Source organism: Temnothorax longispinosus, chromosome 11 (assembly GCF_030848805.1).
Source record: "Temnothorax longispinosus isolate EJ_2023e chromosome 11, Tlon_JGU_v1, whole genome shotgun sequence".
NCBI classification, from domain to species: Eukaryota; Metazoa; Arthropoda; class Insecta; order Hymenoptera; family Formicidae; genus Temnothorax; species Temnothorax longispinosus.
In genome coordinates, this window is record NC_092368.1 from 5,908,686 (window position 1) to 5,921,638 (window position 12,953).

Sequence of the window (12,953 nt, forward strand, 5' to 3'; positions counted from 1 at the left end):
AATAACAGGAGAGATATACTGCAAAAATTTCAACAATGCTATACATGTATAAACATAATACAGAAATTCCTGGTTTGTTTTTGAATGTGTCCGGACGAGGTATAGAACGTTTGCCGATCGTTAAACTGGATACCGTAGGCGATATTTTCGATTAGTACGTCGATTACACGCGCAGCAACGATACTGTGTGTAATTGTAAAATATCTCGTTAATCATAAAAGTCAATCATAAAAGAGTTTTAAAAAGCGCACTCGTAACAGCTTCGATGGATAACACGTGTCTCTATATATGAACCTTTATCCACGGAGTATCGAAAAATGCCAAAGATCGAACAGAAGTTTCGACGAGTGAAGAAAAGGAAAAAGGAAAGTCAATTGCCAAACCCTCTATCGAATTGCCGAGAAATTCAAAACCATATACGTTTGCATATTAGAGACGCGTGCCTTTAACTCGAATTGAAACATCAAAGAGATGCCGCGCCGCTAAGATCAATGCCGCTAATGTCAATGTATCAAGGCTGCATCCATTCTATCGAGAAACTACAATACAAATTAAAACCATACGGCTGTGATCTACGAGTCTCCAACCCGATTCAATTGGACGATCATGTTTTCGCGAATCATGCAGAAGTCACAGCTCTCAAATGCTGTCATTGCTCGAGGATCTTCGCCGACGAGAAATCGCTTAAGAATCATATTCAAGTGAAGCACAAGTTACAATATTGTCGCTGTTCATTTTGCAGTACACCTTACGAAAATTTTAGACGTTTGAAGACGCTCAGTAAACAATATATGTGTCCATACTGTCACAAATGTTTCTACAGATGGAAAGATTTAAGTGTTCATATGAGCATACACGAGAAGCTAATGAGATGCAAAATATGTGGGAAGAAGTTCAGTACAAAATGGTTGATGCGGCAGCATTTGATCGATAAACATTCAGAAAAGGAATGCGATTGGTCACCAAGTCATTGTTCTACAGATATAAGAAATCAAGGAGCAGCAAACAAGTAAGGACAATCTCACAGAAAGTATTCTTTCCGATATTCTTTATATCAGTATTGTTAAAAGATGTGCGGATATATTATTAATGTTTATTGACCAATTGGATTTTATATCCAGAAATTAAGTAAAGGAAATGTATTACACAGTACCTAGTGAGAATGCGTAACAAAGGAATGTTTGATAATAAACGTGTTATTTTCTATTTTCGCAGGTTGCAGAACCAGATTCACTAATGGACAACCACCAATATAGTTATTCTCGAAGAACATACAATATACTCTGTTATGGGAAATCGCATGAATAAAATGAATTTTATCCGGACATCCAATATAAAGACTCCGAAGAATTTTTACTTTTTTGTCGATTTATCGTTAGAAATAACACTTATTCTAACGATAAATCGATTGAATGTTTATAGCGCATAAATATATCTCTTAAATTAATGACGTTAACGCGGGATTAAATAAATAAATTACAAAACAGAACGTAACAAAGGGATAAAGATTTTTCTCTGCTAGAGTGACACGTGCAAATTACGCATAAGAGACAAAAGATTAATGAATATTTTTGGTGTTCAATATACAAGTTTGTATGCTGTTTGGCTGCTCAAATAGGCTTTGATAATAATATACAATTATATATTAATGAATTATTTTATGTAATTAATTAATCAATTCCTTATCAATAATCTTTTGATTTTTAATTGGTAATAACTATTAAATACATACATATTATAATGATTAATATTTAATATAAAATTTAGTAGTTTAAAAATTAAAATCTTGAATTTTAAAATTAAATTTCTTAAAAATAAGAGACATAAAAATCTTTTATTTTACTCTTTTCGATTTGTCATATAGAATTACATCTTGATTGTATCATGAATAACAGAGAATACAAATATAATATGTATGTATAAAAATGAAGTATTCTTGTTGAGTCTTTTTAAATCTGCACTCCAGCAGTAATATAATATAATTTAATTAATGACAATATATTTTTTAAGAGAGCGAATGTTACGAGTATCGGCAATGTTCTTTTATCAGGAACATGATTGTAAATTAACCAGGAACGATAGTAAATTATTGGACATATATATACCAACAATAAAGTATTAATTCTATCTAAAAGTAGCATTTTAGGAGATATTACGAAAAAAATTAAATGTATTGATTTATTTACACCAATGCCAAGTTTTATTTTGCAATTATTTTGTATAGAAAAGATCAAACGCATGATATATATGATTTTTCGAACTGCAGTGTATGTCTCGATTACTATTAAGCAAAATAGTTATAAGTATTTTAACTTTTATTTTATAATACATTAACTTTTAAACAAAATAAAAAACAGATCTCAATGTAAAAGTTATTTCTATAAAAATTGAATAAAAATTTGAAGTTGTATTTATTGAAGGATAGTATCCTTCGCATTACCACTATTAATTTAAATATTAGATATATTTCAGGCAAATGTTCTAAACAATATTTAAACTATTAATACTTTTCTGTAGTTCATAAACAAATTAATAACAACTTTTAGTAGATAAATAGTTGTTGAAACCAGTCTCGAAGTCGATACGTGAAAAATCCGTGCATAGTCGTGCTTTAATACAGCGAGATTTAATCGCAAATAATGTTAGAACGCGTAAGATCCAAGCATACACACAGGTGGAACCTATTAACATGCTTAGAATATCGCGTAGATGAACATGTTACTTCTGGAACACGGTCAGTTTGAATGGACAATTAGCTATTAGCCAAGTCTACTCAATTAATTAACTAATTATTCATAATAATATCGCGATAATATTTCGCGAATAACGGATAAAAATTATAAAATATTAAAGCATAAATAAATATTTGCGAGAATTATTTCAAGTCTTAAATTTCGACTCGGGTTTTCGATGATTTGTGCTAAAAGTTTGCAAGTGCTATAATTAAAACAATATTGTACGGATCACGATAACTATTTACAAATAAAACACTGCCGTTGCAACACGCGCGATCGCAGTTTCAAGAGAAAGCATCAGACACTGAATAAATCCTTCCCATATTTGTCACGAGATATTTTCGCAACAAGGGCTGGATAATTTGCACAAAATATATATATATATATATATATATATATATATATATATAATCAAATTAATTAAATCTACCATCTAATTAAATTTATCCAGATATGATATCTATAAAAGCAATACAAAGTTTGCTCGCAATCGTATATACGTATATCTATATATAAACAGGATTTGTTTATTTCTAGATGTGTTTATGAAAAAGATACAAGAAAAAATTTATACACGTTTCGACCGTTCAAGTTTATTGCAGAGTTTCTTGAGTTTGTCGACCGCACACGCTTGGGCTTCCTTTTGAAATTTTTTTGTAATTTATTTTTCAAATTAAACTGTAAAATTGACTATTATACGGCCCGAGCTTCTATCTAGTATATATATATCACATATACGAACGCTCGCTCCCGGAATCAGAGTCGGAAAGGACGGAAATAGGACTCGGAAAGAAATCGAAAAAGCAAAAGATCAGACTAGGAAAAAATCTACGGTAAAATCAGCATTCGCCTATTACGAATGCGACGTTCTGTTTCCAAAAGAAATCTGGATTGAGTATCATCATTCATGGACACAACAACGCTGGTAGATCAGGAGGGCAGAGCGTCCCAGAAGCTTCTGCACTTTATCCATACGATTCGATCCCGGAATATCTGCGGTATATGTAATCTCCAGTTTGTCACAGAGGTGTGTTTGAACGAGCACATGCAAGACCATATCGGAATGACTTACACGTGTGATTGCTGTAAAGTAATCTACGATACTTGGTCAAGTTTCCGAGAGCATTGGTTAGTTCATAGGCACATGGTATTCTGTCCTTATTGCTATAAAGTGCATACTAATTATTGGAGATTGAGACTACATTGGAGAATGCACGGTAAGAAAATATATCTTTATCCGTACTCTGGTGAAGAGTTTTTTCGGAATAAATGTACTGTATATTAATGAATCTGCGTTTACTGTTTACACACAGAACCATTTGAGTGCGACGTATGCTACGACACGTTCAAGACATTATCAGATTTGAGGGATCATCACATCTCGTTGCATCGCGAGTTACCATTCGATTTACCGTTTCGTCCAGTTTCAGTGGAAAGAGAAGAATAAAATTACAGGGAATAAATAATATACGAAAGGAGCGTTTATAATGGATTCGTTTCTGTGTTAAATTAATAATATGACTCGTGCTGCTTTAAAATATAACATAGGTTTTTACTCTTGACTACTATATATTTTTACTACTATATATCATACTCTTGACTATATATCAGACTTATGGCAGTTGATATGTTAAATTTAAAATATAAACTTTTATATAAATATATAAAAATATTATTTATTAATCATGTCATCGATATTATTAAATGTATTACGTATATAATATTTATTATAAATTTATTATAAATATTATATATTATATATAAATTATGATATTATATTATATTATGCGTTATATACGTTTTAGTATATATTATTTATATATAAATATAAAAAAATTTGTAAATAAAAACTGACTACACATTACTTTAAGAATGAAAATTTGGAAATTAATTTTTTTAAAGGATAAATAAATTTTAAATATTTTTCACAATATTTTCATCTTCTTATCCCTAATTCAATATTTAAAATGTTCGTGCTTTATTTCAATAATATTTAATCAATTGAAACGTTGCGTGATTTACGCAATCACATATCGATCAGCGATCGCAAATTTGCTGAGTTTATATTCACCAACGACATTTGAAGAAGCAATGCAAAGTTGATATACACATAAACAGGACTTGTTGTCCTTCTATCCCTAATGTTTCAATATACAAAGAATATGTTTAAAAGTACAAAAAGAAAATCGTACACATTCTGTGCCGGTCAAATTCAATATCACAAAGTTCTTCGAGTCCATCAACTACACGCGCTGTAATATTGTGCTTATCGGTGTGCGATTTCATCATTTTGCAATTTAAATTGCAAAATTAAATATTACCTGAGATTCTAACACGTACCTGTCACGTACACGAACGCTTTATCACCCAAGAGAGTCGGAAAGAATAGAAATAGCCTGTCGTAAAAAGGATCGAGAAATAAGAAGCCAAGGAATTTGAGACAAATCTACCTTTCACCAGCGACGTTATTTTTTTATAAAAGAAATTTGCACCAAAACCGTCTGTTATGGGTGCCATTTTAACAAGAAATAGAGAGAGCAGAACATATTCCAGACTTCTGCGTTCTATCCTTATGATTCGGAGCCGGAACATTTGCAGCAAATGTAACATTCATTTTAAGATAAAAATGCGTTTGGACGAGCACATGCAAAGATACCATGCTGAGGCAACTTACACGTGCAATCATTGTAATTTAATCTGCGAGACTTGGCGAACATTCCAGGAACACATTTATGTACATCACAACGACATGGTATTTTGTTCTTATTGCTATAAAGCGTATAGCGATTATTCGAGTTTGCTTCTGCATTGGAAAACTCACGGTAAGAAAAGATATATTTGTCCACGCAAACAATTTTTACGGATCGAACGTACTGTCTAAAGAATCTGCGTTTGCACACAGAACCGTTCGAGTGCGAGATATGCAACGATACGTTTGTTACACTAGCAGATTTAAGGGAACACCATGCTGCATTGCATCGGAACGTACCATTCCAGCGAAGATTATCATTTTTCCGACGTTTCACAGGATAAGAAGAACATAGTTAGAAGGCATAAATACACGAGAGCATTTATACTAATTTCTCCCTTTTATGTCAATTACATTTAGAAATGTATTCGCAGACATATTACATCCTGAGAAGAATACTGTCACATCACAAAAAATTTCGATTTTGAGTTAAGCCTGTATGAAAAGTATAATAGTGTCACAAGTCTATATGCGAAATCCGCTGTAGGACGGAAAGCTGAAGTGTCATTATTAGTAAATCGGTTATGATGCAATTTCCTGGGTAAATAGTGTCATAAGCGAATTGACAAATAAATCACAGCAAATCGCTTCAAGAAACAATATAAGTTTCATTATAACAAGATAGCATAATTGTAATTGCGTTATAAGTTATAACTAACTCTCACAATTCAAAAAAATTGAATTAAATTAGTTTTCCCTCTCTCCTAAAAATCGCAAATTTTTTAGTTATGACAGTATTCTTCTCGGGTTGCGATACATATTAAGACTGACTTTTTACAGAGAATATATCATAAAATATATTGATTTAAAAAATATATATATATTTTATAGATATTAAACTATCTCTTGACTTGTAATGACTTAGCATAAATTAATTGCTTAATTCGTGATACTTTAAAATATAACGTTTATCTTCATTCTTGACTACTATTAGATCGTAATACTTGATATGTTAAATTTAAAAACAAACGGAGATTTATATATACGTAAAAATTTTTAAATAAAAATTAATTTTTAAAAAAGGTCTGAGCTTAATTTCTGTTAAGATCAAATAGATTTTAAATATCTTTGAGAATATTATCGTCATCTTACCTCCCTAATTAAACATTTAAAACATTTGTATTCTATTTCGGGAATACTTAATCAACTGAGACTTGTTACAGTTCAAATTAATAATATGTAATAATAATAGTTAATAATCGAAATGTCTGTAGTTCTGTCTGTTCATTTAAGATTGAACAAATAACGAAATTTCAATATAATAGACATATCACTAACACGCGTGAAAAATCCTAGTATATACATATTTCAAAAGTCTGCACAGAAGACGCTATAGTTGGAACAACCTTGCACGCGCACGTAATACATCGAAAACTATTTATAAATGAAACACCGCCATAGTATTATTACTCGAAATAAGTTACCCAACATGCGTCGTCCACGCTTCTGACGTTTGCGTACGCGGTGTCTAGAAAAAACGTGTTTTAGTGTTTCTAAATTAGTATTTTCTAAGTAGATTTATATAATCTTGTCGAATGGTCTTGCCCCAAACGCTTGTCTCAAATTTAGAAATATACGAAATTTTTTAAGAATCTTTGATAACTGTAATCCTGTCCTTTTCCTCGATAATCCGGTCTCGGCTTACCCTCCATTTAAAATTTCTCGCCGAAGTACTTAAAAAATTAGCGTTTGCTCTGTCTATTACCGATCATTTAAACATATTTCAGCCTTAATGGCGAATAACATATAATTGAATAAATTTCTGAAACTTTTATTATCTAAATAAAAGTCAAGCGCGAACTCGATCAGAGAATAAACTCTCGCCGTTATATTGTTTATATGTTTTCTTTTCTCTCACTTCCCTATTTTCCCTCATGCAAAGAAGCGGAGATGAGAACGCCGCGCGCGCACGCTCTTCACGCAAGAATAAAATAAGCGAGACGACGAAAAGAGGCGGACTGTAAAATATATCTTCGGGATCCCACGCAATTTGGCGACGACGGAGACAGCGGAAAACGGTCAGCTCTATCGTCTTCACGATCAAAACTTAGCCTGCGTGAAGACAGAAGTGGTCCAAGTGAACGTGTCGCGTCCTCGCACGAAATCATCGAAGATTTATCGCTAGTTTGATAATGTTATCAAATGTTTGTAATGTTATCAGGATGTGAATATTGCATTGGTCAATTCAGTTAGCGGAAGTGGATTATTTTCGCGTATAATTCATCGTATAATTAGAACTCTTTCGCGTAAATAATACACGGAAATATCTTGCACATCATATTACAAGATTTCATTGATTTAATAACGTTGATTTAATAAGTGATTTCAGTTTCGTGAATCACACATTCGTGAAATGTTCGATCGGTTTGCATGGCATAAGAAAAATCTAGGTCATAAATATTTCCAATATCTTCTGAAAAGCTAGTATGCGGTTGTATAAGAAGAAGGATTTAATCTGACAGGCACGACACGATTTATCGTGTCTTTAGGATGATAAGAAGAGGCTGCCAATAACACATTTGAAAAGATTTCTACGAGAAACACCCTGCGAGGATGCATCGGGTCCTCAGCTTTCAAATGTCACGCAATATTGGCGAGTCCAGCGAATACGTGACAAAGCGGTTGTGTTTCTCGTTTCTTTTCTCGGTCGGTTTTCTGTGTCTCCTCTGCGGCTTTCTGTTGGGCCGCTTCGCCGTTGAGAGATCGTTGGAGGCTCAAGCACAAAAAACGCGCGGCGAATTAGCCGGAAATGGTCTTTGGAACACGGAGTATCTTCAGCAACTGGCACTCCGGGAATTGGAAAGAGCGCCGTTCGACTACGATCGCACGACGTATGTTGTTTTAATATTTTATCCACTCATATTTATACATAACAAATCAAAATATTCCGTAAGTAGCTTAGTCTCTACGAAAATTCCCATTAACAAGTTGTCAAATTAAATTTTTTATTAATAAGTAATTTTAATTAGATGTTTATTTTCAATTAGAAATCGGCAAACGTTGGATGAAGATATGCGACACATTAGTGGGCTCTTTTCCAACTTGTCATTTGTTCACAAAGTGTCTAAACATGCATCATGCATTCGCGCAAGTGTCCACGGTTCGCGGGAACCAGGTGAGTCCCTCAATCGATTGACACTTTAGTTAGATTTATTCGGATGAAATGAAGATATTTATATTGATTTTTATATTAATTCTGAAACAAATTTTGTTTTTTTTTTTCTTTGCACTCGCTACTCTACTTAATATATTCTCAAAGTATTTTGCACAATCTTCGAGATTCATCTTACATGCGACATGCGATTCACGTGCAATTATGTGGAATAATCTTTAAAGCTTTTCGAATATTTTGTCATTTGTATGTATTTTATTTGAGAGAAAACAATGCCTCCCTTTTCTTTTCTCTTCTTCTACTCCAGGACTTTGTCCGTTTATTCTACCGAATTGTTTCAGATAGATATGTTATCTTATCCGTTAATGAAGACAGTATCGCTGTAGCTCTGGAATTGGCACAAGTCCTGGACAAAATTTCTTCAGAGTACAATTGGCGACCACGACGAAGTTTGGTCTTCTGCGTATCCCTTGTGTCTTCGGACGTTTGCTCACAGGCTCTGTCTACGTTCATGTGGCGAAAGGTTTTGGCTTACGTCACAGTGCATGGTCGTTTCACGCGAGGTTTGTTTGAATTTTTATTATTCCCGTGTTATCACATCGTATAGAACTGTCTAATTTCAGCTAACAGTCACGTGGCTTTGTCCGGATCGGACATCATGCGGTCCGTCGCTGTTGAAGCCATCAAGACAATCCCCGGCGATAGTAACTGGACATACCTCGAGCACGAAATGTTCGGTCCCCGCCTTCCTCTAGATATTCCGCAAGTGATATTTTCGTTCGTAAGTAGCCTCGTTTCATGCAAAGGTTTCGCGCTTTCGGAATCTGATCAATGTAAATCGCATTTATTTTCAATTTGATAAAGTATAATACATCACTGCGCTGTAGATTCTAAATTAAGATTTTAAATATTTTATTATTAAAACATCTGATTAAGACTCTTTAATAGAATATTTTCTATTAAAAATATAATATTTTCTATTTGCGTTTCATAATATATTAATCAGAAAAATTTATCTGTACTTTTTTTATACAGAATAATAATAATCTTGCATATAGTCATCAAAATCAAAATTCCCGACTACACGACGTAACTCTGGCGCAGATGGTTAGCCAAACTATGTGGCGACTGTCCGAAAGTACAGTTATTCAATGGGAGCCAAGATATTTTAATGAAACCGTTAACAGGATATTGGAGTCGATCGACACCAGCAGGTTTCGGGACGCGAAGGGTATTTTTCGTTTCCTATAATTTTGTTGATTTCCGGCAGGCATGTTAAAGAGCCTGTATTAATCATTATCTTTTTGTGTTTTCAGAGAAGTTGAAGAGAACGTTGAAAGTATTGCTCGCAGGCGCGAAAGAGCTCAATGCAGAAATCGACGCGACAGATAATAACCAGTAAGTATAGTAAACTTAGAATTAATTAGTCATTGATTAATTTACAAACTTAATGGTGTATATAAAATTACGGGATGTGTCATTGCCAGATTATAAGATTATATATCTCAGCAGCAATATATATTCTAGGATGCTACGCATGAGGATATGGAACGATCTGCTTCTAGACCTGGACAAGGCGCTTTTATGTCCTGACAAAACTGATTCGCATTCCAGAACCGATCTAGCGACGTTTCGCGAATCTATCAGCGAGCCTACCATATTAGCCTACCTCGAACAAATGGCAAAATGTTACGAGGACGCTATAAAAGTTCTGCAGGAAAGATAGAATGAAAAGGAGGAACTCCGAGAAAAGAGAGGACATGAGAGACTTCAGAAAATATATCGATTACAGATTGTTACAAAACACATGCTTCTTGATGTGACAATATATTTTTTCGTTATTTTCTCAGTCTCATTTGGTTTTCTATGCAAAGCAATGTAAGTGGCAAAACGAGTTGAATTAGTGAGTCTTATAAGAATCTTAATAGTTCGTTCCTGTATTATAAAAAACATATGAAAATCGTTTTGGCATTTACTTTGCTGTATATTGTCTTACATTTATTGCCCAGCAATGGACAATAACAATTTTGCAAGTGCGTAAAACAAATATATATAGATATATTTATCTCTATAAAAATGTATAAATACAAAAGTAACGTGGTATAATACTTATTCTCACATGTATGCCTAACATATGCTTTCAATATCACATTTTATATCTCTCTGGACTTTGCGGAACTTATATTCGCGATTATCTCGTATATATATTATGTAAGAAACACTAGATTTCCTTTAAATTAAATATCGAATTAAATAAAAATTAAATAAAAGTACTGGCTTTTAGATATATACAAATTTGGAAAAGCTACATATCCATATGAGTAACGTTATTTAACTTCAAATCGTGAAGCTATTTACTAGAAATTTGAAATTTGCATTACACACTCATCTCCACATCACTTTGGTCCAACCATGACATTAAATAGATCGGAATGCCAGTAACGTCTTAATATCAAATCAGTATTCAGACTTTACTAATTTGTCGATTTTATCGTACCCCTGCTATACCATATCTTATTTCTTTCTCAAACTGCGACGCGTCGAGGGTACCCTCTATCGCCTCACAATTCGGATTGAAGACAGAATAGGCGCTGGGTTCGCCACGTCGCTTCGGTCCGGATCTGGTGTTCAAGCAGATGAAGACCAGAGCCGACAGCACGAAGTAAACAGCACCGAACTCGTACTCCAGCGCGATCACGTACAGCGTGGCCCACAACAAGAAGTATAATAAATAGATTACTCTGTTCAACACTGTGCCTCGCGACTCCTGCGCGCTATCCTCCTCCTGGGCATCCTCCTCCTGGACTACTTCCTCCGCTTGGACATCCACTGACTGCTCGCACAGTTTAACCTTGAAACAACAAAAGAAAATCTCAGACTTCTTTAAATATGTCTTTTATAACTTTCTGTAAAGTTCCCGCCTGTTTTCCCTGACAAAACGCGAAAGCGCCGGGGAATTAAGGAGACCCAGTATACGTAACCTCACCTGTTCTTCGCTTGTGGATTCTTCCACGGATTTTTCGATTCTGTTATTACGATTCCACGAAAATATGTTTCTCATTACACTCTTAATCGATTCCATCATCTCCTCTCTGCGCTTCTTGCGCCTATAGGCCTCCAATCTCTCCTTCACCGTCATCGTAATTACTCCGATTTCATCGCGATGATCGACGTGGGTCGACGCGTCAGCTGTTAGCATACACTAGGCTAAAGACGACGGACGCCGCACGCACAGAGAGAAACGTAATCAACCAATCACCATCGAGAGTTTTACAATGGCGGTTTATTCGTTCTCGAGGATTCTCGGTTGTAATTGGTTGAGGATCAGTTTATAGAGGATATTTATATCTTACATGTATCGATAAATATTAACTTATTTTATATGTATATATAATCCTCCCTTTTCCTCGATACTATATAGTATTAGTATATTATACATATAACGGTACACTACTACAGATCTTTGCAGATGTAGCACGGACGCGTACCAAAATGACAAAATGATGTACGTGTGTTATCGGCAATGTCGGAAAATGAACGTGGCTACGTAGTACCAATTTCAAAAATGGACGTACTGGCTGTATAGTGTATAGGAGCTTTCAACGGTCCCACGAAAAAGATCGGGATGGCCTCTCTCAGGCTTCTCTCTGCCACTAGTCACACTCACACGTCACACGCATTCGCATTAAAATCATATCTCGACTCGCGAGATATCGAGACATCTCAGTCGAATTCAGATCGAGAAATCGAAAAATTAAATTTCTGTAAAGCTGAATTTTTTAATAATTAATAAAGAAAACTAATTGATAGGTAATCAAGATAAGTATAGATTACATCTTTTAAAAAACATGTTAACATTATATATTACGGTTATTCAGATTTGACAGCTTTACATTGCAATTATAAAATAATTCTGTCGTCGAAGGAAACTAAACAGATTATTAAAATATCACGAGTAGAAGAAAAAGATGAAAAATCAATAGCAATCTTTGTTAATTTCTCTCTTCTTTCTTGTAAATGTTCATCTTAAAAATAATTTGATATATGTTTCCTAGCTCTTACACGCGTATGCAACATTTCAGAAAATTTTGAATAAAAAGTAATTTATTGTTTCCATCACACTTTGTACACACTTTGTCTTATTTTATAATTTATAATTTACAAAAAAATCTATATTTTTTTAATTAAATGAAATACTTTATATGAAAAAGAAAATCGAATAGATACTATATCTTTTGTCAACTATAATATGGCAATTCCATTACGAGCAAAGAAAGTAAATGGTAGATATTCCTTATCTTAAATTTTCTAAACTTGACTTTAATAAAATAAACGGAAACATAATGTCATTTATCGC

General features: G+C 33.7%; 2 protein-coding genes across 3 annotated transcripts; one reads left to right on the forward strand and one right to left on the reverse strand.

Annotated features, from left to right (window-relative positions):
* The first annotated feature begins 7,264 nt into the window (after nucleotides 1-7,264).
* LOC139821565 (uncharacterized) lies at nucleotides 7,265-10,441 on the forward strand. 2 transcript variants are annotated; one of them, XM_071792711.1, is made up of 7 exons: nucleotides 7,267-8,315; nucleotides 8,472-8,599; nucleotides 8,938-9,159; nucleotides 9,220-9,377; nucleotides 9,632-9,827; nucleotides 9,913-9,994; nucleotides 10,124-10,441. In XM_071792711.1, exons 1-7 carry the CDS (start codon nucleotides 8,038-8,040, stop codon nucleotides 10,320-10,322), a joined length of 1,263 nt encoding a protein of 420 aa, XP_071648812.1. In that variant the 5' UTR covers nucleotides 7,267-8,037; the 3' UTR covers nucleotides 10,323-10,441. The 2 variants fall into 2 exon arrangements, with proteins under 2 accessions (XP_071648813.1, XP_071648812.1); XM_071792712.1 differs by lacking the exon at nucleotides 8,472-8,599 and having other exon boundaries at nucleotides 7,265-8,315; nucleotides 8,942-9,159.
* Nucleotides 10,442-10,634: 193 nt separating this feature from the next.
* Saysd1 (SAYSVFN motif domain containing 1) lies at nucleotides 10,635-11,802 on the reverse strand. The gene is made up of 2 exons (XM_071792726.1): nucleotides 11,583-11,802; nucleotides 10,635-11,447 (listed from the first exon to the last, which is right to left on the reverse strand). The coding sequence occupies exons 1-2, from the start codon at nucleotides 11,793-11,795 to the stop codon at nucleotides 11,085-11,087; spliced, it is 576 nt and encodes a 191-aa protein (XP_071648827.1). The 5' UTR covers nucleotides 11,796-11,802; the 3' UTR covers nucleotides 10,635-11,084.
* Nucleotides 11,803-12,953: the final 1,151 nt, after the last annotated feature.